Here is a 25,282-nt window from a genome sequence, read left to right on the forward strand (position 1 = left end):
CCTTACGATAATTGCCACTGGAATTTCTTAGTTAAAAAAAATAAGACACAAAAGAACTTGATTACTGATATGAGGATCTATCAAATTGTGAGAAAAAAGAATAGCTAATTTAGAGAATTTGATTTAAATTAGAAAGTAAAATAGTAAAAAATATGAAAAAAGAAAGAAAGAAAAATAGAATTGATGAAAAGATAAATATATTTAATTTAGTGAGAGAAAAATTTTATGCTTTAACTTATTCAATCCTACATCTACCAAATTTAAAATATTTTATCGATAATTATGTAAATATAAATTACATATATACAGAGTAGTAGAGTACTAGTATATTACTTATACTATTTAGAAGCAAGCAGGACTTCGGCGTCCTGCTGCCGCTCAAAAGGTCGATTTTACCCCTGGGTTTAGTTTATATTATTTCTTTGCTGAACGTAAATTAGGCCGCTTTAGAGTCCTTTTAGGTAAAGAGTGTTCCCCTTTTGCAATTCTAGGTTCTCCAATTTCTTGTTTGTGCTTATGAAATTATAGAGTTTTGTTGTTTCTATGGTGGTCCGAAAATCAGCGGGAACTTGTTAGCTTTCAGATGCCCAGTTTTCCTTGATTGCTCTTTCTTAGTTTCTCTCAAGCGTTACCCATTGTCTCTGCTACACGGCAACACATTAACTTGGGTAAACAATTATCTCTTTCACTTTCTGGGTTTTTTTTGTCTTATATTCTTAATCTTGTTCATATATCTTAATTTCAAATCATTGTGGTTTATAGGTTATATAAATTAGATTTTGAGATTGTCTCTTTTTTGTAAAATCCATCTTTTGAGTTGAATTTGGCATGTGTTCAGCTGACATGATTCATTTTAAGATTTCAGTGTATGATTTTGAGGTTAAGTACGTTCACATTCTGCCAAAAGTTAATTGCATTTGCTACCTTCATGTTGGAGTTAAATCGAAACTTCCAAGCATATTATTTTTACAGTTTATTCAATCTTTCATTGTGTGCCAGTTTGAAACAAATTGTAATCATTTGGTTTTCTTTAATTAGTGCTTATTTCTTACCTCTGGCTGTAATTCTGTTTTATGCTTTCGATGTCATCTCCCTGTATGTGGCGCATACAGATTAATTTGCTTAACTTTGTATGTTTTATGCTATCTATTTTGTTTGAACTTTTATTTTCTTTATCGTTGTTTATTAACTAATGGAAAATGTTATACTCGTGTTTTACTTTGGAACATTGTTTGGTCTAACAAAGGGATCATAAAGTTTGGGATCTGGAATGCCTGTGTCGTAAGTTCCGTTAAAGTGTAGAACTTGAATAGATAGGATGATAAAATATCTAAACATGACCAATGGGGAATGCTACACAATAGAACATAGAAAGTGTTAGATGATATGGACAAATGTGAGTAGTGATAGCATTGGTTCAGTGTTAATTTCCATTAATTATGGTTCTTTCGAGATAATTTCAGAAAAGGACATATGTCTTGACCGTTTGACTAACATGGAGAAAAATGTGGGTAAAATTAAGGAAAATAAGAGTGATCAAAGTCTTAGAAAGCAGGCGTTGAGGGGGTTAATTTAGAGGTTTAGTGAAGAAGAGGGAAGAGTAGAAGAAAGGTTGGAAGATGTGGATTTTTCAAGAAGAGGTAAGAGTTTATTGTAGTAGGGACAGTTTTACTGGAGGAAATATTTGGAGAGTTTAACATTGATGAAATGGAGGTTTCTCGATCAAGCATATAAACAGAGACCTGCCCGGTAGACTTGTCAAAAAAATAAAGACCTGCCCTGTAGCTGCCCAAAGAAAAACCTCAGATATCAAAAGAAATAAACTATCAATACTCCACCTACTATCTATATAAATTTTATAGTTAATTTTTATCAGTCGGTCTGTTGTATTCACAAAGTGATCCATTTTTCATTTCCCTGTTTCGCGCAGTATTTTCAGATGCCTTATTAGATTGTAGGATGTACATTGTCATTCAACTTGGCGTTATCACAAGTAAGAAGCTTCTGCATGATTTTAATCTATTCATTGTGCTACAGGCTTGTTCAATAGCGAGCCAATACAACTAAACATCAAGAACTCATTCTAGTATCTTTATCATTGAGTACCGGTGCAACTATTACCATCTGATGTTAGAAACAGGATACAAGTAGCTCAGCAATGTAATAATTTTTAATAAAATATTTAACTGTATTTTTTCAGTCAAGGATTGACCATATATCGATGGGATAGTCTGATTCATGCTATGAGTTCACTTCTTTTTATTTTAGAATCACCCTGAGTTAATGTTGTCTGTTATACATTTGAGTCATAATTCAATTGCTCCCTAAGATGTTATAAGGAAACAATGTGGAAAACTACTACTATTTCTATCTAATGAATATTTCTTTACCTGAGTTAGACTTCATAGTTTTTGTTTTTTGGAGTGACAGTCTGGTTCTTGACATTACATTTTCATCTAATGTGACATTAAATAAGCGCTTTTTATTAATGCATTTCAAATTATTTGGGATCACGCTCATGCTTTTGATGATACTGTACTTTGCTCATTACAAAAAGGCATTGTTAGTAAACCTTGAAGATAATTATTATATTATATATTCTGCGTAGGTATTAGGTCTTCTGTTCATACTAGCCTGGCACTGAATCTAAATATCTATCAAAAGATGTATTATTACAAATACAAAGGGTTAAGTTTGAAGGGCACGAAGAAGTAAGCATATTTATGAGATGGAGTATTCCAGGAACTTAACATAATATGGTATTCAATGACTTTACTTTAGAGAGTTTTGCAATTTTTGCGGAGGATCTTCATTTGTTCAATTGAGCATGTAAAAAGATTGAATGCAGGAAACAAACCTTCACCTTGTTCAGACAGTGAAGCTGAAAATTAGAACTTCCTTCTAACTCAATGCACACTTGCACTCTAAGTTGGCTCCTTTGATCATCTTCTCAGCCTACCATTTGTTTTAAGAGAAAAAAGAGGGATAATAATCCTGCAGCTCTTTTTGTGAAGGAGAAGAAATTTCAGTTTCTTGAACTGTATCTAGATATAGGGATGAAAAAGTCATGCTTCATCCACTTTGATCGGCCATAATATTTTTTAGAAAGCTAGATTATATGCTTCTTCATTGAACAAAAGGTTGAAGTATTGTTCACGATGGAAATCACAATACGCTATCAAATAAAATTGCTTGTAAATCAATCTCTGCTACATTTTCTATAAAATTGATGGCAGCCATACTATGTACAGAATATTAAAGGTCCAAGCATGTCTGAAACTCGTGACATTATGATACTTCTGGTGATGGCAGATGTACCATTGTTATTTCGATGGTAACTTTGATGTAACTCTTCTTCTTTGATTGGACGAAGCAAAGCAAAGATCCTGCATCACAAGGAAAAATACCCTAATGTGCTACTTTCTTTCTTGTAGTAATAGTCTTTTAGCTTATGTAGTCGTCGAACTTCCTACACCCATACGTCCGCCAGAAGGCCTCCTTGGTTCGGGAAGAAGGTAAGCCAATACATAGACCTCTATTTCATAGCGCCCGAGGAACGCAAGTTTGATGGAGGATTGGAGGAGAAAGATGGAAGAAAGGGCTCATGATGGATTTAGGAGTCTTTGTGTGAGCCGTATGCGATTAGAGTCGCACGTAAGGTAACGAGGGGGTTCCGGCTATACGTTTAGTGTGGTGCTTGGATTTTGCTAGGCGGTTCTTCGTAAGTGATGCTTTGGTATTGCATTCTTTACTTTGTATAGTAAAAACATCACTCTGAGAATAATAAAAGTAGAAGATAATAAAAGTTCACTACTTTCTTAAGATCAACCTTAGAGATACAATGATACACAGCAATTTTGTAAGCTATAACACCTAACTCACACACAGTGGGAAGCTGAACCAGTTAATATGTAAAGCTTATATATTCTCGCTTCAGTTGTTTATGTCATGTTTATTGTGGCATATCTGGTGTCTAATTTAGTTCTTACAGGCTAAAGCAGAAAGACCACCATTGTTTCTTAACAATTTACATTTTAGGACCGTTACTTAGTTATTCCAATCATTTGCGTGCAATTGTTAATATTTTCCAAAGTATATAGCTGTATAAGTTTGAGATACAAGTGCCATTGAGAGATCCAATATTAATGAACTTGTTTCTAGGCATTACTAACTCTGTTGATCGACGGATACATTCACGGATGGAGCACATGTTAATTTTTTTGTTAAATATGAACTCTTAGCTTTTGGATAAAGCATCAATTGTCAAACTATGGTATGTGTAGTATTTATAGCGATAGTTAATGATGTTTAAAAACCTATAGGTATATGTACAAGGCTCACATCCTGGTGAGACCCGAAGGCAGAAGTGACATACTAACAAGGAAGATAACATTTGAATCTCCGGAACCAAGTTTAAGCTACCAATATAATTTTGCATTCATGAAAATTAAAGGAGTTTACATTTTAAACTCGAGCCCCTGCTTAGCAGGGTAGACTTACAATGTTGCCACTAGGAACTATTATCTCAAATCACAACTCATTAGAATGGGTACCTAAAATTATGTCTCAACCCACATATTAATTGTAGCGGAACTTACTTTCTATAAAAAGTTATCCACTTCTTTCATAAAACAATATAAATTTTTAACTTAATAGGTCCGGGCCCGGGCTCAGCACGGGCCATTTCCAACTAGTATTATATAATGATATAGTAGTACTTTATATTTTTGGGGCCTTAAAACCCGTCCTCAGTTCGGATTGCAGGCTGCAACTCGCCTGCATGAAGCCGGAATCGCTAGTAATCGCCGGTCAGCCATACGGCGGTGTTGTTCAATCATTTGATAACCAGAGTCATTCTTTGATAAACGATCACTATGAGTCAGACTCAATAGAATTTGATCAATCCTATTTTCTGTCGTTAAGGTGGAGAACTGAATATTTGGGGGCCTAAGGCAAGAGCTTCACTTGCCTTACCCTAGAGCCGCCCTTGTCTCGGTGCCTTTTGTTTTCCGTCATTATCCTATCTGGGTTTCTTCTTTATAGTGACACCTTATTATTCATATCGTAGGTATAGTATCACAGGAACTGGTGGTATAGTATCATAGGTACACTGCAGTCTTTTCTAATGGAGATGCTGAAATTTTACTGAAACCCCTGTTGGAAAGAACCTTCGTTTAGGTCTTCGGATATTGTATTTGAGTTTGATGTTAAAATGCGCTTCTTATTAGTCTATAATACAAAAAATATGAGAAAATCTATCTTTTCTTTTTTTCTTCTAATGTTATTTGCTGTCTGAAGTTTATCACTTTTGCATTGTACTGTTAAGTTGCTGATTTTCTTCAATATGTATGCAGGAACAAGAAATACTTACTTTGCAGTGTTTGTTATTGGCCAACACCAACTAGTTTGGGATTAAATCATAGCAGAGGTGGATCTTGGATTTGAAATTTATGGGTTCGGGATTCTAGGACAGCGACCTTAAGTGCTAGTGACTGAGTTCTGAATTTAATACTCGTGCATATTTAGTTGATTTCTTAACAATATACAGGATCTGAGCCAAGCTACTGGGGTCGGTCGAACCCGTATGTTACACTCTGCGTCTGCCCTTGAGTGATAGTAGTAGTAGTAGTTGTTGTTGTTGTTGTTGTTGTGTCTTGTGTGATACTGATACTAGTCTCATGAAGTTCTATGCTAGAAAACTGCCCTTTAGATACATATCTGTTTTTCTCCCATTTGGGGTTTGTAACATTTCTAATGTACCATGTAAAAGTTGCTTTAGCTACTTTTCCACCTTGTCTAGTGTGTTTTGTTCCGTAAGTCCCCAGTTTGCTGGCAATAGAATTCCAGGTGAGCAACAGAAATGCATGATCTTGGGAAGAGATTCTGATGTTAATGTTGTACTTGCTAGAATAAGTCCTGGAAGCAGTGAGGCTGAGGTTCTCCAGTCATTGCTTTCTGATCCGGATTGTGATTCCATACATATCACTGATAACTTTGTTGATAGGATGCTTTATCGCTTCAAAGATGACTGGAAGTCTGCACTTGGTGCTTTTAGATGGGCACAATCACGTGCTGGCTACAATCCCTCACCAGAATTGTACGATAAGTTGGTAGATATACTGGGAAAGATGAAGAAAATGGAAAAGATGCACTCATTGATAGATGAAATGCATGCAAACCATCTTGTTTCTCTCAACACAATAGCAAAAGTTATGAGAAGGTTTGCAGGTGCAGGAGAGTGGAAAGAAGCAGTGAGGACATTTGACGAGTTGGGAAAATTCGGTTTGGAGAAGAATACAGAATCAATGAATCTGTTACTAGACACTTTGTGCAAAGAAAATAAAGTCCAACAGGCACGTGAAATTTTTTCCGAGCTCAAGTCGCATATACCACCAAATGCAAACACGTTTAACATTTTTATTCATGGTTGGTGCAAAGTTAATCGGGTAGAAGAAGCGTACTGGACAATTCAGGAGATGAAAGGCAATGGTTGTTCTCCTTGCGTCATCAGCTACTCAACAATCATCATGTCCTACTGCCAGCAATTTAACTTCCAGAGGGTCTATGAGCTGCTTGATGAAATGCAAGGACTGGGATGTGTACCAAATGTTGTCACTTTCACCACCATCATGTGTTTCTTGACAAAATCAGGGGCATTTGAGGAAGCCCTTAAGATTGCTGAGAGGATGAAATCAGTTGGTTGTAAACCTGATACACTTTTCTACAACGCTCTGATTCATACATTAGGCAGGGCGCACCGATTACAAGAAGCTACTCGTGTCTTGAAGGTTGAAATGCCCGGAAATGGTGTTCAACCTAATACATCGACGTATAATACTATCATTGCCATGTTTTGCCATCATTCCCAAGAGGAAAGAGCGCTAGAATTTTTAAGGGACCTGGAAAGTTCACCATATTGTAAACCTGATGTTCAGTCATACTTTCCACTGCTCAAGTTGTGCTTTAAAGTTGGGAAGACAGATGATTTCCTGAATAAGTTGGTGAATGACATGGTTAATAAGCATCATCTAAGTCTTGATCTATCAAGTTATACACTTCTTATCCATGGTTTGTGCAGAGCAAATAAATGTGAATGGGCCTATCTTGTTTTTGAGGATATGATCCGCCAAGAGATTACTCCTCGATACAAGACATGCAGTGTGCTACTGCAGGAAATCAAACAGAAGAATATGCATGATGCTGCCGATAGGATTGAATTGTTCATGAAGAAAATGAAGACCTCCTGAATAGTTCCTGGAAACTAATTTGATGTTTCGTTTATCAAGTAACAAGTTTCCCTTCATAAGTGCCTGCTTTTAATAGATTGTTGAATTTGAAATGTAGATTTCTTGTTTGGCATAACACTGAAATCTGGGAATAGCGCTGCAGCTGTTCTCTCTGGTTTGGTATGAAGCTTGTACCTTGATCACATTATCTTACTATTTCTTACGTCTGGCTGCTTAATTAAGCCAGAGTAGTATCATGTTGCTTGGCTGCTGAATACACGGAGATGATTATCTTTCGGTTCACAAGGCTAGTCCTGGAGCAACTCTTAGTAGTCCTCACTGATGCTTTAAAAGATTACAAAGCTCCATTCCAGGTTCTAGTTTGTTGCTCATGATCCAAGGTTTTTTCCCCTTAATTTAAGATTTTTGGAATTCCAAATTGATGCTTGGCAGATTAACCTTTTTACAGATGATGGGGCATTGGTGAATTGTCCATGGTCCTCCTACGCTTGAGTTGCACTCACTTGCACTAAAATTATTTTGCTGGCCTTTGCTCTTCTTCATGCTGCAAAAAGAACGGGAATACTTACTATACGCATTCCTGAGAAGGATAAATTGGCTTCCAATCTGTGCTAAAGATATGGTATCTGTGCACAAAATATTTGGATGATGATCTTGGAATTCTTGAAATTGCAAACCTTTTTTTGGGATAATGGTGGTTTTCGGGCCATCTTGGTGGCACCTTGCCTATTCCATCGAGCTTTGTTACCTCCAACCAGCACAAGGCAGATGGACAGAATTACCTAGCATATTCGTCTCTCTTGAGATTTGGACCTTAGTCTACCATGATTTTTCATCCACTTCATTTACCGCTCGGTCATACCAATGGTGCCAGACCTAGAAGAAGTGAATTATACTACTAATGATGAAGGGCTTTGTGTAAATGATGTACAATGCTGTAGTTGAAGCTAATTTTAAGAGTTACTTTCTTATTGATGGATAACATAGAGAAATGAACGTCTTTTTCCGTCCAATATTTTGTCGGTGACTTCTAAATGGATGCCTTTTCAGCCCTATATTTTGTACTAGGTGACTTACTGTTTAAAGTGTGGCGTTGCTCCATACTTTACATTGAAATACTGTTTAAAGTGTGGCGTTGCTCCATACTTTACATTGAAATTTCCAATTTTGTGGATGTTGTCATCTCCATGCTTAGTTTTTTTTTTGGTTTCTCACCTTGTGTTTAGTATCCACGTTGGGATCCAACTAATTTATATTTGCGTCAAAAAGTTAAGGTGTTCCCTACCAAAGGCGACCTATTCCAAGGGCTCGAATTTAGGATCTCTGATTAAAGAAAGATTAAGGGCCAGCACAACCTTTAGTGGTATATAGTTATTGTCACTGCTTGTAGATCTGCAGTTTATGATTCATGTGTGTGTTGGAATGCAATGGCACGTGATGAGAAGATGTTCAATGAACTTGCTCCTCCTGCTTCCCGTGATCCAAAACAAGCTTTGGGACCATACCAAACAAGTACAATCCCTTGTGACTGTGCATACAACCCATAAATATGTGGGGCTTTTGCTTGACAGTAGATCAAGTGGCATGTATAAAGAATAATAATAATAATGTCCCTTCCTTGTTTAGTTTAACTGGTATAGTCAGATCTTTCTATAAGAACATCCTTATATAATAGTCATTCACTATAAAAGCCGAGTAATTCTCGGAATCGAATATTATTTTAATGTTATAATATATGTCCTCTATAACAACACTTCATTATAGCAGCCAAGAAATTTCGGAACATACGAGGCTGTTATAGAGAGGTTTGACTGTATAACCATTTGTATGATATTAAGTTGAACTAGCTTGATACACATTTGGGAGAATCATTCTTAAATGAAAGTCTTTAAAGTCTAATATACAAGTAAGAGGAGTGTTGCAAAAATGCAAATACTAAAGTGGATGTATGATGTTCGGCAGAAGGTATAGATAACACAGAGGATAAAATGAGATAGAATCGCTATAGATTATTTGGTTATATCCTGTGTCAACCTCCAAATAAACCAAAACCATTTTAGGAGCTTGATAGATGTAAAAATGTATAATCACATGTAGCCTAGCCTGATGTAGGTAAATTGTCGTAAAAGACCTACAACATCTTGGAATTCATGCACACTTAAAGCAGAATAAGGCAAATAAAAAAAATCTATATAAGTCATAATAATTAGTTTGAGTTTACTTTCCAAAAAAAGGAAAAAATTGGTAGGTTAAATTTTTAGAGCCATGTTTGTACGTTTATATTTTAAGCCCAATATTTGTTAGGAGTTTCTTAATCTTGTCAAAGATTTGTATGCGTATAGAACATGGTCAGAGAACTTTTAGTGGAACAACATGAGAATTCATACAACCAGACCTCAATTTGTTTGAAATTGAGGCATAAGTTGCTGTATTCTAATCCTTATTTAATGATCTTGCCTCTCAGTCGAACAAAATACAAAGGAAATATTTGTAACCTTCTTGCTCAAAACCTTCTTGCTCGTTTTTTATCCTTGGAATCTACATCTATGGTGTGGGGCAGCGCAAATTCTTACAGTAACTTAATTCAAGAGTTCATTACTTAAATGATCATTGAACTATTGAAAATAGATGAACAAGTGTTAGTGTGTGACTTGTGTTTGCCTCTTCGTGAGGTTGTTCTCTCGAAATTTTGTCCTCTCTTTTATATAGTGAATTGCTCATCTCCGACCGTGGACGTAGGTCAATTGACCGAACCACATTAAATATTTGTATCTCTTTTGATAGATTTTTCTTTTGTTGTCGGACTTATCGTCGTTTAAGGTTTACTTTGCTAGCTTCCACGTAAAACCCGATTTTTTCGATCCTAATACTGATCAGAATGGCAAGGTCCATTTTTCAGCTGAAGCATGGCACGGAAACATCCCTCTAAATATATGTTTTCTTGTTAGGAGATCATTAATTTTCATGAAGGTTCAAACGAGGTTCCATGGATAACAATACAAATTAAAACTTGGACGGTAGTTTAGTTTATAAGAGTTGTTGTTATTTTGAGCCCAAACATTGGGATATGTGATCATGTCTTTTCTGAAGGGAAATGTAGCTCTTATCTTTATGCCTAGTCCAAGGTCTTACAGTCGGTAGCTGGCGTGCTCATGTCACTTTGAGATATTGCAATTAAAAACACACACCAAAAGACCTCCCCTGTTGATCAATCCACATTCTGCCTCTTATCTCTTTCTTTTGCGAGCTTTGTGGTGTTAGATGAAAAAAAATTAGAACGGTCTATACGTAACTTTTCATGACAAAATGAATACTCTGTATCTCATTACTTGTACAGGCTATGTGTATATATATACAAGGCTTTACTAACTGCTCTAACTACCTCACTAACCAATCACGTGTATTATTAACTAACTAACTAACACACTAATTTGCTAGCACATAAATAGACTAAACTACCCCTGTATTCAAGTTACATCTTTTGTCTCAACACTCCTCCTCAAGCTAGGTGGTAGAAAGACATCAAGTACACCTAACTTGGACATCAAATACTCGTGTTGCACTCGTGGTAGACCTTTGGTTAGAATGTCTGCTAACTGCTCCTTTGTAGCTACATATTCTGTTTGTACTAGACCATTATGTATCTTTTCCCTTATAAAGCGAAGGTCTATTTCAATGTGTTTGGTTCGTTCATGAAACACTGGGTTGGCTGCTATTTGAATTGCTACTTTACTGTCAATGTAAATGTTCACAGGGAGGCCAACTTCTATACCAATGTCTTTGAACAGACCAAGTATCCACACCAATTCAGCTATAGTCGATGCAATGCTTCTGTACTCAGATTCTGCAGAGCTGCTAGAAATGGTGTTTTGTTTCTTTGACTTCTAGGATATCATAGAATCACCATACTTGATGAAGAAGCCTGTTACTGACTTCCAAGTGATAGGGCAGGCTGCCCAGTCTGCATCACAATATGCAGTGATAATGTTCCGCTGTTTGATAGATAACAGTATGCCTTGACCTTGTTGGTTCTTCACATATCTAACCATCCTTTGAGCAGCTTCCAAATGTGATCTTTTCGGTTTTTGCATAAACTGGCTTAATTTCTGAACACTATATGCTATATCTGGCCTTGTGACAGTTAAGTATAGTAGTTTCCCTAGTAATCTTTGATACTGGCTGATGTCTGTTAACACTTCATCATGAGTTGCAGTAGAGCTACTAGTATGTTCATCATACTCCTTAGTGGTCAGTTTGATGTTGGCTTCAATAGGTGTTGCTGCAGGTTTTGCAGCTCCCAATCCAAGCTCAGAAATCAGCTCTAGAGGGTACTTCCTTTGGTGCATTAGAATGCCTTGTTGTGACCTGACAAACTCTATGCCTTGTCCTCAAAGATCTCCTCAGACCAGCGGAGTTCTGAGCAGGAGGAGGAAGTGTAAAAGGCATCACATCTGCTGCTTACTGATGCAAATGAGAAGAGTCAGTAGACACATGCCTAGCAGGAACAGAAGGAAGTGAAGGCTGCTCTTCACTAGAATTGGATAAGCCAGGAGGCAAGAAAATATGAGGTGATGTGGCTGTGATATCTTTGAAGGGAAATATATCTTCCTTGAAGGAGACATCCCTTTTGATAAAGAAACAATAAGAAGAGAGATCTAGTCGAATGTAGGCCTTCTGAGTATCAGAGAAGCCCATGAGAACAACTGGCTTAGCCTGGGCATAAGTTTATCTGTTTCATGCACTTGCTTGGCATAGAACAAGCAACCAAGAATTCTTAAGTGACCCAGGTTAGGTGCCTTACCATACATCAGTTCAAAGGGAGAAAGACCATGAAGAACAGAAGATGTCATCTTATTTATGATATACACTGCTGCAAGTACACTATACTTGATGGGAATATTGGCCTGAAACCTTAAAGCTCGTGTGACTTCTAGAATGTGTCTGTGCTTTCTCTCAGCAACTCCATTTTGCTGAAGAGTACAAGGATAGGTACTTTGATGGATGATACCGTACTTTTGAAACAATGTGGTATAGTTAGAGTTGACAAACTCAGAGCCATTGTCTGACCTGATTGCTTTCACAATTTTGTTAAACTGAGTTTGAATGAACACAATAAGTTGAGTAAGCACCACACAACATCATATTTGAGCTTTAGTAGAAATAACCAAGTCATCCTAGTAAAGTCATCAACAACTGTCAGAAAATACTTATTGCCATCAAAAGTTTCATAGTTATATAGACCCCAAACATCAAGATGTATTAGATCAAATGCAGCAATAGTCTTAATACAGCTAGAAGGGAATGACAACCTGGTTTGCCTAGCACAAAGGCGTACACTACAGTTATTGATAGTGTCATTGATACTAGTTAGTTTGGCAGCAAACAGTTTCCTATGAACACTACTAGATACATGACCTAGTCTTTTATGCCACAAGGCAACATCAACTATAGTGTTACCCTGTCTTAACTTTATTCCAGCAGCAGCTAAAGACACTGTAGTGAGCTTCTTACCACCATATCTCTGCAGAAAGTATAGACCATCTCTTTCTCTACCAATCTCCCTCACCCTGCCACAGAAGAGATCCTGAAAGACACAGAAATCAGGATAAAAGGAAGCAAAGCATTTAAGATCTCTTGTCACTTTGGAGATTGATAATAAGTTGAACTTGAATTTAGGCACATAGAAAACTTCTTTAAGAGTGCTTATGTCTGAAATATTACTGTCACCAGTGTGAGTTACTTGAGTGACATCTCCATTAGGTAATAAAACTCTCCTAGGCTTAGAGGGAGCAACTACAGAGGTCTTAGTGAGCATGTTAGCATCTGACACCATATGATTAGTTGCTCCAGTATCAATAATCCATTCCTATGGACTAGTAGATGCTAAGAGAGCTGTGCTAGTACCTGCCACATTTGCTTGAGTAGAGGAAGTTGAATTGTTCAAAATGTACATTATCTGATCATACTGTTCTTTAGTGAAAGGAAAAGCACTTCCTTGAGCCCGTGGAGAGAAACCTGTGGAAGGTCCTGTGCCTGTATAGAGGAAGATCCTGCTTGAGCTTGAGGACCAGAATGACCCTGTGCCTGATTCGTGGCTTGAGAATACACAAATCCTTGATTCATGTTCTGTTGGGGATTTTGATATGCACGCAAATGAGGCATTGGTGTTGACTGAGGAACATGGTTCGAAACATGATTGGAGTACATATGCATAGTGTATCCAGGTTCGACCCTTGCATTATAAGGCCCAGCTCCCCTTTTCTTTTTGAATTTATAATCTGATGGATAACCTATTATTTTGAAGTATTTTTCTCTACTGTGGCCCTTCATTTTGCAAAACCCACACTGAATATTATAGTTCTTCCTAAATTTTGGATTGAAACTAGGCTTAGCACTGTATAATGCAGTTGAATCATAAGTATGTGTATTTATAGTAGGTGGAGTTATCTTTCAAAGAGCTTATTCGAGAACAACCTATTCTAAAAGCAACCTATTTGAATTGAAAAACTGAGATCCTAAAATACCAGCAGAAGCAGCTACAACTCTTTGGCTTTCATCACTCATAAGCATGGCATATGGTTGATTTCCTGAAGGAAGTGGTTTCATCATAAGTATTTGACTACGAGCTTGAGAGTAGGAGTCATTCAAGCCCATTAGAAACTGATACACTTTTTGCTTTTGTAGATGTATAATAAACTCCTTTGTCTTAACACAATCACAACCATCAGTGGGTATAACAGACTCAGACTCATCCCAAAGGTCCTTGAGCCTTGAATAATAGATAGAGATAGAAGAAGTACCTTGACTTAAGGTAGCAATTTCCTTGTGCAAATTGTAGCAACAAGTATCATTCACTTTGTCAAACCTCTCTTGTAAATCACACTAGTGGCATAAGCAATACCACTGATTAAGGTTGGAGCAACTGAGTTCATCATCCATGACAACACAATTGCATTGCATCGCTCCCATTGGTACCAATACTTCTCACGAAATTGCTCTTTTGTCCACTTGCCATCAACAATACCTAGTTTATTTCGACCAATTAATGCAATACGCATAGATCGATACCACAAGGAGTAATTATTAGTGACAGTCAGCTGGAATGAAATCAATGAAATTCCACTTGTGTCGCCCGGAGCTAAGTATAGAGGGTGAGTGACTGCAACTGTAACACTGTATGGGTCAGAATCCGACCCCACAATAATTAACGAAGCTAATCCCATCTTAAGCTAATTCATGATTAATTAGTGGCACGACCACTCAGAATTAACGATATTCAACCCTCATCTGGTTCGATCAACAAGGCCACGGCCCATCCGCCATCATGAAGGCAAAACCCCAACGTGGTCACGACCACTTATTGCCAGCTCATGAAGCTCACAACTATAAATACCAAGAGAGGGAACCATATTATGGGGAGGGGGGGCTTCTTCTTGGTCACTATCCAGAAAGAAGAGAAAAAACACAATGATACCCATATTATGAGAGAGTAGAACACCATTGTAAGGCTCTGAACCTCTCCATGGAGAGGCAGGCCAAATTCACATTATCAATAAAGGATTTTAATGTTTCTCCTCCTAACTCTGAGTACTTATTTTCATTTCCTTCATTTGGTCCAATGGATTATTACGTTTTGCTATGATTTTCCCATGATTTAATTATGTTGTTTTATACTCATAAGGTATGTGATAACTTTTGAGCAAACAATTTGGCGCCGTCTGTGGGGATTTCCTAGGAAAATCGCGTAGTTCTTCCCTGGACCAAAAAGGAAGAAACGCCAGAAAAGGAAAACAAAAGCAACCCAGCTCAAATAAACCAAAACGGCATGTCAGACAAAAGGAACTCGAAGATCTCAAATCAAGATCCAAGTCCTGTCTCTCTCTGATCTCGGATAGTGCAAAGAAGAAGAAGAAGCCCCTCCTAAGGGAAGATCTCTGTAAGGCATCTCCCGCATCCCTGATACGAGCTCCGGCCAGAAACTGGCACGGAGATATCTCGAGCCGAGAATCGCCTCAAGACAGCCTATATACCCTGGTTGGGAAGACAACGGGTAAGCCGCTCAAGGTCTCGAATCAAAACCGAGCTTCAGCACTCAATACCCACAATATTGGACTCAGGCCATGAGCCTTCACCATCAAAATCAACTAAGTTCAACAACAGTTGAACTGGGACACAGGCCATGAGCCTTCGCCATCAAAATCGACTAAGTTCAACAACAGTTGAACCAAGACTCAGGCTATGCGCCTTCGCCATTAAATCAAGGCTATGCGCCTTCGCCAGTAAGTTCAACTACGGTTGAACCAAGACTCAGGCTATGCGCCTTCGCCATTGAATCAAGGCTACGCGCCTTCGCCACTAAGTTCAACAACAGTTGAACTGGAACTCAGGCCATGAGCCTTCGCCATCAAAATTGACAGAGTTCAACAACAGTTGAACTGGGACTCAGGCCATGAGCCTTCGCCATCAAGATCGACAAAGTTCAACAACAGTTGAACTGGGACTCAGGCTATGCGCCTTCGCTATTAAATCAAGGCTATGCGCCTTCGCCAGTAAGTTCAACTACGGTTGAACCAAGACTCAGGCTATGCGCCTTCGCCATTGAATCAAGGCTACGCGCCTTCGCCACTAAGTTCAACAACAGTTGAACTGGAACTCAGGCCATGAGCCTTCGCCATCAAAATTGACAGAGTTCAACAACAGTTGAACTGGGACTCAGGCCATGAGCCTTCGCCATCAAGATCGACAAAGTTCAATAACAGTTGAACTGGGACTCAGGATATGCGCCTTCGCCATCAAAATTGACAAAGTTCAACAGTTGAACTGGGACTCAGGCTATGCGCCTTCGCCATTAAATCAGGGCTATGCGCCTTCGCCAGTAAGTTCAACTACGGTTGAACCAAGACTCAGGCTATGCGCCTTCGCCAGTAAGTTCAACTACGGTTGAACCAAGACTCAGGCTATGCGCCTTCGCCAGTAAGTTCAACTACGGTTGAACCAAGACTCAGGCTATGCACCTTCACCATTAAATCAAGGCTATGTGCCTTCGCCAAGAAGTTCAACTACGGTTGAACCAAGACTCAGGCTATGCGCCTTCGCCTAGAAGTTCAACTACGGTTGAACCAAGACTCAGGCTATGCGCCTTCGCCATGACAAAGTTCAACAACAGTTGAACTGGGACTCAGGCTAAGCGCCTTCGTCATTAAATCAAGGCTATGCGCCTTCGCCAAGAAGTTCAACTACGGTTGAACGAAGACTCAGGCTATGCGCCTTCGTCATTAAATCAAGGCTATGCGCCTTCGCCAAGAAGTTCAACTACGGTTGAACCAAGACTCAGGCTATGCGCCTTCATCATTAAATCAAGGCTATGCGCCTTCGCCAGTAAGTTCAACTACGGTTGAACCAAGACTCAGGCTATGCGCCTTTGCCATCAAAATTGACAAAGTTCAACAATAGTTGAACTGGGACTCAGGTTAAGCGCCTTCGTCATTAAATCAAGGCTATGCGCCTTCGCCAAGAAGTTCAACTACGGTTGAACCAAGACTCAGGCTATGCGCCTTCGCCATCAAAATTGACAAAGTTCAACAACAGTTGAACTGGGACTCAGGCTATGCGCCTTCGCCATCAAAATGGACTAAGTTCAACAACAGTTGAACTGGGAATCAGGCTACGCGCCTTCGCCATCAAATCCAACGAGTTCGACCTTGCTCGAACCATAAGGCTAGACGCCTTCGTCCTCAAATCTAACTAGTTCAACCACAGTCGAACCGGGCGCGCAACTTCGGCCAAACATTCTTAATATTAATAAAGCCTGATTAATTGTGGACACGTTTGCGTGACATGATTTTTGACGCCCCAAACAAATGGTTACACGTGTGCGTGACCCGTTTCAAGATAATTTCTTAATTAAAAGAGGCAAATGCACATAGATTCTAAAATCAGTAATTAAACAATTTTATGAGCCAAGTATAATCAGAGCGACTGGGCTAGAACAGCGGAACTCGGGAGTGCCTAACACCTTCTCCCGGGTTAACAGAATTCCTTACTTGGACTTCTGTGTTCGCAGACCGTAAATAGAGGCAAACTTTCTCGATTCGGGATTTTAAGCCGGTGACTTGGGACNACCTCGCTCGAACCATAAGGCTAGACGCCTTCGTCCTCAAATCTAACTAGTTCAACCACAGTCGAACCGGGACTCGAACCAAGCGCCTTCATCGTTGAACTCAGCAAAATCCAACCTCCAACGAATCGAGGCGCAGGTTAGGCTCCCTCGCCCTTCAAGTAAGCACTCCCAACTAAGATTGGGGGCACGTAAAGTCCGGCCCCGGTCAAACTACAAGGCAGCATTTTTTATCATCACGGTCGGTAGTTCGACCGCGCCCGAACTGGGACTAAGACTAAAGGCTAAGTGCCGCTATCGCCAAGCAACGGCTCCGACTCGCTCACCCCGAGTCGAAGAAGAAAAGTCGTCAACAATCAAAAACTAACATGCCTACCAGAGTCAAACTCAAAGGTAAATCACCCCTTCGAACGCATGCAAAGAAAAATCTAAAGGGGAAAAAGGGGAGGTACAAAATAAACACAAGGCAAATAACGGAAAGGAGATCTCATTTATCTACAAAGTTAATTGCGGGTCTTCCCCGCTTACACCCGGCCAAGGCCGATCAATACAAGGAAAGAGAAAAGAAAAACAAGAAAAAATGCATAACTTCTTTTTACTCGGCGCCATCCGCGCCACCATCTGCACCAGCGTCAGCCTCTGGCGTCGCCGCGTCAAAACCACAGTCGGTACGGGCCTCACGAGCCTTTTGATGCGCTCCCTCGAAAGCAGCTTCAGTCACGATGCCGGCCTCCCACAAATTCTTATATATATCACGTTGGGCCTCGGCAAAGACCCAAAGTTCGCGAGCCTGGCTGGAAGAAGCGGTTTGATCCCGTAGGCGCTGATTCTCTTCTTCTAAGGCTGTGATCCGGTCCGCCATGACTTGGGCGTCCTGCTCAAAGACACCGATCCGCTCCTCGAGACTCGCTTCTCTAAAGGCCGCAGCAGCCCTCTCCAACGCCCGTTGGGACTCGTGCACGCGGATAGCTTCCTTCAACGCCCCAGCCCTCGACGAGGCATCCCTCACCTGAAGCTTCAATACCACGACTTCACCCTCCAACGCAGTCACATTTCCCGCTCCATGCCGCAGCGGACTCCGCCGCCTTAGCCTGGCCCTGGCGCTCACACTCAGCGGCAGCCCTCCTCCCCGCCTCGAGCTCCTCATCCTTCCGCCGGAGCTGCTCCTCGAGAGAACTCGCTCTGCCAAGTGCTTGCTGCATCTGAAGCTCCCGCCTTGCCAGTTCCTCGACCAAGGTCCGACTACGGGGATCATTCCTCAAGCGCACGCGCATCTCTCGGCACCGATCTCGGTAGCGGCGGTACTTCTCTAGCGCCCGCAAAAATATCCCCGAGCGGACGTTGGCTCGACGGATGCTCTCCACCTCTAACAAATAAGACTGCAAAGCAAAGACAACGATTAAGATGAAGAACAAACTAAGACGAAGAAGCGAACCGACGTTATATTACATACCCTCAAGCCCATCACAGCCACTTCATTCATCAGTCCGACATCCGTAACGCCCCTCAACGATGCATTCTCGGCCTCCGAGCATAGCAGCTCGAACTGCGGCACCAAGCTTTCCCCTTGGAGCAATAAGTTCAACTCCGTGGGAACCTCGATGAAGCGAGATCTCCCCTCTGCGCGCCCCACTGGATTGGTGAAGCCTTCCCGGAACATACGGACGTCTTCGGGGTCCAAGTCGGATTTGGACTCGTACTCATCTTCTACAGCATCCGTTCCTCCTTCCGCCACCAGCGAGGTGGAACCGCCCGCCGTAGCCACCAAAGGAGTTCTTAACTCACTAACATTAGCAGCCGCTGAGGAACTACCTCCCATCTTAGCGACTGGAGCCACCAACTGAGTCACCGAAGCGGCGGTATCATCATGGCCTAAGCCAGCCGGGGCAACCCCCATTGTCTGTCCGCCCTCAAGGGCAGGCGCCGCGACCGCACTCCTCTGCGCATCCGTCGGAGGAGAGTCCAAATTAATTACCACAGGAGGAGACGGCGTGAACACGACCCTATGCCTTATCAATAGCCTCTCCTCCTCCCCATCTGATAGCGATTCCGCTCTAGGGCGCACAACCCCCGATGGCCCCTCGTCCCGAAGTGCGGCCTGTGCTGGAGAAGGAACCGTTGAAGATTCAACTGATGCCGCCCTCGGTATTGGGCGCGACACCGGCGCTGTAGTAAATCGAGCAATTGCACCCGACCGACGGAAGGCCAACTGAGGGGCCCTGACGCGGCGTGCCCTCCCTGATCACAGAAAAACAAAGTTGATGAATAGAGTTGAAACAAAGCGGAACAGAAGAAGAAATCAATTTCTTACCTGCCACAGGCCTACGGCCATGCCTCTCCCAGAAAGACGCCCATGTGCGTATCCCCACTGTATGGGGGAGCACGGCCTCAACCCACTCACGAATCCCAGCCAACGAAGCCGGCGGTAACTTTTTGGCTACAAAATTGATACGAGTTAACGTTTATGAGCACAAGACGTAAGGAGGGGCAAAAAAGGGAATTCGACGATTAAGGAACTTACGTGCATGATTCCAAGCCTCTGGGAACCCAGTAGAGCACGCCACTAAATGTTCAGTCCTGATGTAGAAGAAGTGCTCGAAAGGGCGAGGGTCGACCTCATCATCCAGTTTCATAGTCAGGCCCCTCGTCCCGCGAGGGCACGCTCGAATCATGGTACCATGAACTCTCTGGGGAGCGTAGAGGCTAAGCACATGCTGCAGCGTGACCTCCCTACTGGCCAGTTCTGCATATTTGATAAGCATTGCTAATAATTTGTAAAGAGAAGGAGCAAGCTGACCCGGGCATACCCCATAATAACGACAGAAATCAACCACTAGCATTGGGAGCGGGAGCTTAAACCCCAACTTGAAGGGATAGGCGTAAAAGACGCAGTATCCCCTACGGTCGGTGTGGACCCTCTCCTCGCTTCTAGCGAGAACGACGTCAGCATAGCTGGGGATGACCCCCTGTCCCCATAGTTAGGCCATCCCAATCTCCCCCATTAACGGGGCTTCATCCACCTGATCCTCCCCACCATCGGCGGAGAAATCAGTCATCGGACCTCCGGGCAGAGATACTATCTCGTCAACCGATGGAGCTTCATCGGTCTCCACCAGTTCTGCACCGCCCATTGCTGGAGATGGCCCTTCAGTCACCGGAGAGTTAACCGGAAGATCCATCGGAAGAATATTTTGGGAAGAACTACCTGCCATTGTTGATTCAATAACGATAAAGAAACAAAGTTTGAGGGACAAAGACGGAAGTTATATCAATCGAAGAACAAAGATGAAGGTGAATTAGCAGGAAGAAAAGCTTCTTCAGAATCTCTCTCAGACAAACAATGAGAATATAAAAAAAATGAATGAGTCAGCCCTTATTTATAAGCAACACAAGTGGCTTTCACGAACCCCAATAGCCTTCATTAACTATATGACCAACCGCAAACCGATTCGGTTCTGCAGAAACGCGCGTCGTTATGACAGGCTCCGTGAAGCGGCTTTTTAGTCACCAACCGGCGTCTCACCTGCGAAATGGTTGCAACGACCCATGAACGCCGAGAGGATGTTCCGTGCGCCTTCAGAACGATGGACATCGCCAAACACGTATCCAGCGTACCCCTACTCCCTTCGGCTGCACAACATATGACCCGTCCACCATGGTCGACGGTTATGCTCCCAAACAAACGTAAGGATCAGAGCACAACAAAGCTCGACCTCACTCGAATTAAGTTAAAGGGTCAAGCGCCCTCGCCAAGGAGGAGAGTTCGACCTTGATCGAACGACGACTTGATAGCACAATAACAAAACACTAACACTCTACAAGGCTAAGGGCCATCGCCAAAGAGAATTCGGCCTCGACCGAAGCGACGGTCGACCTCCCTATCCGAGTTTCTCAAACTACAGTCGATGAAATCCACTCATCGAGATCGGCCAAGGCACGACCTCAATAAGCGGAGGGACTAACTGTATGGGTCAGAATCTGACCCCACGATAATTAACGAAGCTAATCCCGTCTTAAGATAATTCATGATTAATTAGTGGCACGGCCACTCAGAATTAACGATATTCAACCCTCATCTGGTTCGATCAACAAGGCCACGGCCCATCCGCCATCATGAAGGCAAAACCCCAATGTGGTCACGACCACTTATTGCCAGCTCACGAAGCTCACAACTATAAATACCAAGAGAGGGAGCCATATTATGGGGGGGCTTCTTCTTGGTCACTATCCAGAAAGAAGAGAAAAAACACAATGATACCCATATTATGAGAGAGTAGAACACCATTGTAAGGCTCTGAACCTCTCCATGGAGAGGCAGGCCAAATCCACATCATCAATAAAGGATTTAAATGTTTCTCCTCCTAACTCTGAGTACTTATTTTCGTTTCCTTCATTTGGTCCAATGGATTATTACGTTTTGCTATGATTTTCCCCTGATTTAATTATGTTTTTTTATACTCATAAGGTATGTGATAACTTTTGAGCAAACAAATACCTTCCTCAAATTCATCATTGGAGGATGCATGTGATGCATTTTCAGTTGTGGCGGTTGCATTTTCATGTTCCAAATCATCAATCGCCATTGTTAAGTACTTTGGAGCTTCGAATTAGAAAAATAAGATCTCAAATTATTTTGAGATTGCAGAGAAGAAGACAAAGTAGAGGAGAAGACACTCAGAGCTCGAGCTCTGATACCATGCTGAAATGGAGGTTTGAGAAGAGATGGAACTCCTAACTAATGAGAGAGAAGAAAGAAGAGAGGAGCGTGAAGATAAATGTAACAGTAGACAAAATGAATACTCTGTATCTCATTACTTATACAGGCTATGTATATATATACAAGGCTTTACTAACTGCTCTAACTGCCTCACTAACCAATCTCATGTATCATTAACTAACTAACTAACACACTTATCTGCTAGCACATAAATAGACTAAACTACCCTTGTATTCAAGTTACATCTTTTGTCTCAACACTGACAATGCTAAATGGTAATAAAAACCGGGTTAATTAGCAAAGCCAATGTTTTGCTCAAAAGTTATCGATATACTTTGCAAGCTTAAAAACAATCAAAAGTAAGAAAGGGTAAATCGTAATCAAATATAATAGACCTAGAGATGAAAAATGAAGTTGTTGTTGTAGATCTAACAGTGATAATATGAACTCAAGAGAAAGTATTCGTTAGAGATAGTGATAGAGAGAGAGTATGAGAAAATGAGAGAGTTGTCTTATTTTAGAATCATCCCCCCCTTTTACAATGTGAAGGTCTCCCTTATATAATAAGAGACCTTCCTCGAAATAATCAAAAAGTTACAAAAATAGGTAATGTTTTCCTAGTGAAGACACTGAGTCCTAAACGATGTCGCTTTTGTCCCCATGTCCGAGTCATACCCTTACGTTAGTCGGCATATACTCACTGGGCGTACCCATTGGCGTAGAGACGCTACGATCAAATTTGACCCTATACAGTTAGTCCCTCCGCTCGTTGGAGATGCATTCGGTGGGCGTCTTCAATGGGCAGAAATGCAAACCTCGGCTTAGGAGAATTTGACCTCGACCAGGGGCGGCAACATGAATGAGGTAAAATGTATGACGTTGTTGAGCCACTGACGCGTGGCTTTCTTTTTGGAATGCTATCATCGCCTGTATGCGTCATTATTATATTTGACCCCGAGGCGGTTCAGAGGATGATGTGACATTTTGGTTTCCCGCGCACGTTTTGAATCATAACTCTTCGATTTCTGCGCAACTTATCCCTATAAATAGGAGAGAGGTTCGATTCGATTCAACTTTCAAACCTTCGGAAAGCATTTTCTGATTTACTCCTTTGTCTTTCTTTCCTGTAACCGTTATTTCGTGAGGGATTCCTCCACTTCTTTTGAAGTCATATTTCTCGTCGTTAGTGCATTATTTCCCAAACAGAATCATCATGGTAAAACGTAGTCAAGGTGGCAAAAAGACCAAGGACACTGACCCATCTAGGGTTCCGCCTTTCTCTGGCGGTGAGGGGGAGGAAGTAAAAAAGACCCTCGTTCCCCTTTCTGTAGACAACATCCTCCCAAAGGACATGCATATTCGAAGGGTTTTCAAACGAAAAGTCCAGCCCTTCCCTGGGAGCATAGCGATTTACTACTATCTCATCTAGACGACCTTCGAGTGACACACAACATTCCGGACCATGTGGAAATGGCTCCGGCTGGGATGGACTACGCCAATGTGCACAGGCCTGGGTACTGCACATTTCACGAGTACTCGTTTTTGATCGGCTATAGTCTCCCGATCTTCCCTCTAGTGGAGGAGCTTTGCCGCTTTTACAATGTGTGCCCGGCTCAGCTTACTCCTTACACCTTGAAGGTGTGCAGGATTCTAACCACGTACGCGGCTAAGGCTGAGCGCGGCGTCTCAGTTCACCATCTCTTACTGTTCGCGACCTTGACCATTTGGCCACTGTGATTTCATTCTTTTCTCTTTTTTTTTGTAGCGAGGGCTTCTCCACCCCAGTTTATTGATGATATTAAATCATGGGTGGAAAGATTACTACCTTATGCGGAGGAATGCCGTACCTGGGCTGCATTTCTTCAACAGTACGGCCCGTCAGGTAATTCTTCGGCCTTGGTTTGGAAACTCCCTTAGATTCTGTTACCTAACTTACTCGTGTTGGCAGGTCGGAGTGCCCCCAAGAAGAAGAAGGCCGTTGTTGCCTCGCCTAGGGCGAAGACCGACTCTGATGGCGAAGAGATACCCTGCGGCTCGTTCGGCGACGGCGCTCCAGAGGTTCCTCAGCAGGAGGCTGTGCCTATGGCGGGGTCTGCAAGTGAAGCAACTCCTTCAGTGCCGTCCCCGCGGCTTACGGAGGAGACTTCCAAAGGTGAGGAGCCGCCAGAGAGAAAGAGGCGGCGGTTGATAACGGGCAAGGGGATAGCGATTGAAGACGAGAGGGTAAGTGAACCTCGTCAAGTATCGAGGCTGATTTTTATGGCCGATGCTTCCATTCTGGGAGGTTGGCTCCACAAAGGAGAGTTGTTGCCGATGCCAGCCCAGCCCGTGTTCCGGAGAGCGGTTCGTCGGCCGCTGTTGAAGAAGTGGGCGATGGTGTCGCAAGGGCGGATACTGAGGCCGCCCGTGGAGATGCAGATGGGTTGACGAGGGGTCCAGCCCACGTGGAGATGACGGCGGGTAGGTCTAACCGCCGAATTATGATCCCAGGAGGGTATAACCTATTGCAACACAGCGAGCAGGCTGCAACGGATATGACCCTGTTATGTGCGGCTACTGAGCGTGAAATGTTAGAGGGTGTTAGCGACGGGGACCTATCACGGAGGGTCGCTGGCGCGGCCTTGCAGGTAGCTTTCAGTTTTCTCTGTGTGCCGTAGGGCTAACTGTGATGCGTACTGACCTGCCTTTTCTCTTTTTCTTCTCCTTTTTAGACTCTCATTTTGGAGGTGGAGAGGAGGCGGCGGGCGCACAAGAAGGCAGCCACTTTCAACAAGATGGCGAAGAAATACCAACGGTGCCGCACCAAGCATCGGGCGCTGGCGGACCTGCTCAAGCAGGACCCGGAATTTCGGGTGTTTCGTGAGGGGCTCGAACAGTCGGAGGCCCAATTGAAACGGAGGGTGGCCGAGCTGGAGCAGGTCGACGAGCAGCTGATGACTGCTCTGGCTCGGAACATTGAGCTGGAGACTCTTCTCCAGTCTAAGGAAGAAGAGTTGGAGGTTGGACGTGGGGTAGCGGCGGAAGCTGTTGATTTGCGGATCAAGGCCGCCGTTTTGATCGCCGAACTCGATGCCAAGGCGGCTGAGATTGAAGTCCTTAAGCGGACTGCTGCACCAAGGCCTGATGAGGATGCGCATCGTGAGGCGCATGATATGTGGGTATACGCCGAGGCCAGATTGGTCGTATTCGAGGAGTTCTTAG

The 25,282-nt window shown here is 42.2% G+C and overlaps 3 protein-coding genes across 4 annotated transcripts; 1 reads left to right on the forward strand and 2 right to left on the reverse strand.

The window, feature by feature from the left end:
* The first annotated feature begins 363 nt into the window (after positions 1-363).
* LOC109218770 (pentatricopeptide repeat-containing protein At3g04130, mitochondrial) lies at positions 364-8,300 on the forward strand. 2 transcript variants are annotated; one of them, XR_002066827.1, is made up of 3 exons: positions 364-668; positions 5,355-7,600; positions 7,696-8,300. XR_002066827.1 is itself a non-coding variant. In XM_019383155.1 (2 exons), the coding sequence occupies exon 2, from the start codon at positions 5,679-5,681 to the stop codon at positions 7,245-7,247; it is 1,569 nt and encodes a 522-aa protein (XP_019238700.1). In that variant the 5' UTR covers positions 364-668; positions 5,355-5,678; the 3' UTR covers positions 7,248-8,300. The 2 variants fall into 2 exon arrangements, 1 of the variants encoding a protein (XP_019238700.1); XM_019383155.1 differs by having other exon boundaries at positions 5,355-8,300.
* A 2,831-nt stretch (positions 8,301-11,131) lies between these two features.
* LOC109218767 (uncharacterized mitochondrial protein AtMg00240-like) lies at positions 11,132-11,593 on the reverse strand. Its single transcript, XM_019383152.1, has one exon. It carries the CDS (start codon positions 11,591-11,593, stop codon positions 11,132-11,134), a length of 462 nt encoding a protein of 153 aa, XP_019238697.1.
* A 112-nt stretch (positions 11,594-11,705) lies between these two features.
* LOC109218768 lies at positions 11,706-21,947 on the reverse strand. The gene is made up of 10 exons (XM_019383153.1): positions 21,860-21,947; positions 20,442-20,569; positions 18,962-19,303; positions 14,103-14,344; positions 13,738-14,016; positions 13,214-13,641; positions 12,928-13,070; positions 12,442-12,831; positions 12,044-12,340; positions 11,706-11,960 (listed from the first exon to the last, which is right to left on the reverse strand). Exons 1-10 carry the CDS (start codon positions 21,945-21,947, stop codon positions 11,706-11,708), a joined length of 2,592 nt encoding a protein of 863 aa, XP_019238698.1.
* Positions 21,948-25,282: the final 3,335 nt, after the last annotated feature.

The sequence above is a fragment of the Nicotiana attenuata genome, unplaced genomic scaffold (genome assembly GCF_001879085.1).
Source record: "Nicotiana attenuata strain UT unplaced genomic scaffold, NIATTr2, whole genome shotgun sequence".
In the NCBI taxonomy this organism is placed as follows: Eukaryota; Viridiplantae; Streptophyta; class Magnoliopsida; order Solanales; family Solanaceae; genus Nicotiana; species Nicotiana attenuata.

What these genes read in the sequence shown, in the direction of transcription:
- LOC109218770 (XM_019383155.1), top strand. Translation starts at nt 5,679, where the DNA reads ATGAAGTTCTATGCTAGAAAACTGCCCTTTAGATACATATCTGTTTTT.
- LOC109218767 (XM_019383152.1), bottom strand. Translation starts at nt 11,593, where the DNA reads ATGCACCAAAGGAAGTACCCTCTAGAGCTGATTTCTGAGCTTGGATTG.
- LOC109218768 (XM_019383153.1), bottom strand. Translation starts at nt 21,947, where the DNA reads ATGGCGATTGATGATTTGGAACATGAAAATGCAACCGCCACAACTGAA. An exon ending in CTCTTAAAGAAGTTTTCTAT is followed by an intron (nt 12,832 to 12,927) that starts GTGCCTAAATTC and finishes TGTGTCTTTCAG; the next exon opens with GATCTCTTCTGTGGCAGGGT. An exon ending in TTGAACTGATGTATGGTAAG is followed by an intron (nt 11,961 to 12,043) that starts GCACCTAACCTG and finishes ACTTATGCCCAG; the next exon opens with GCTAAGCCAGTTGTTCTCAT.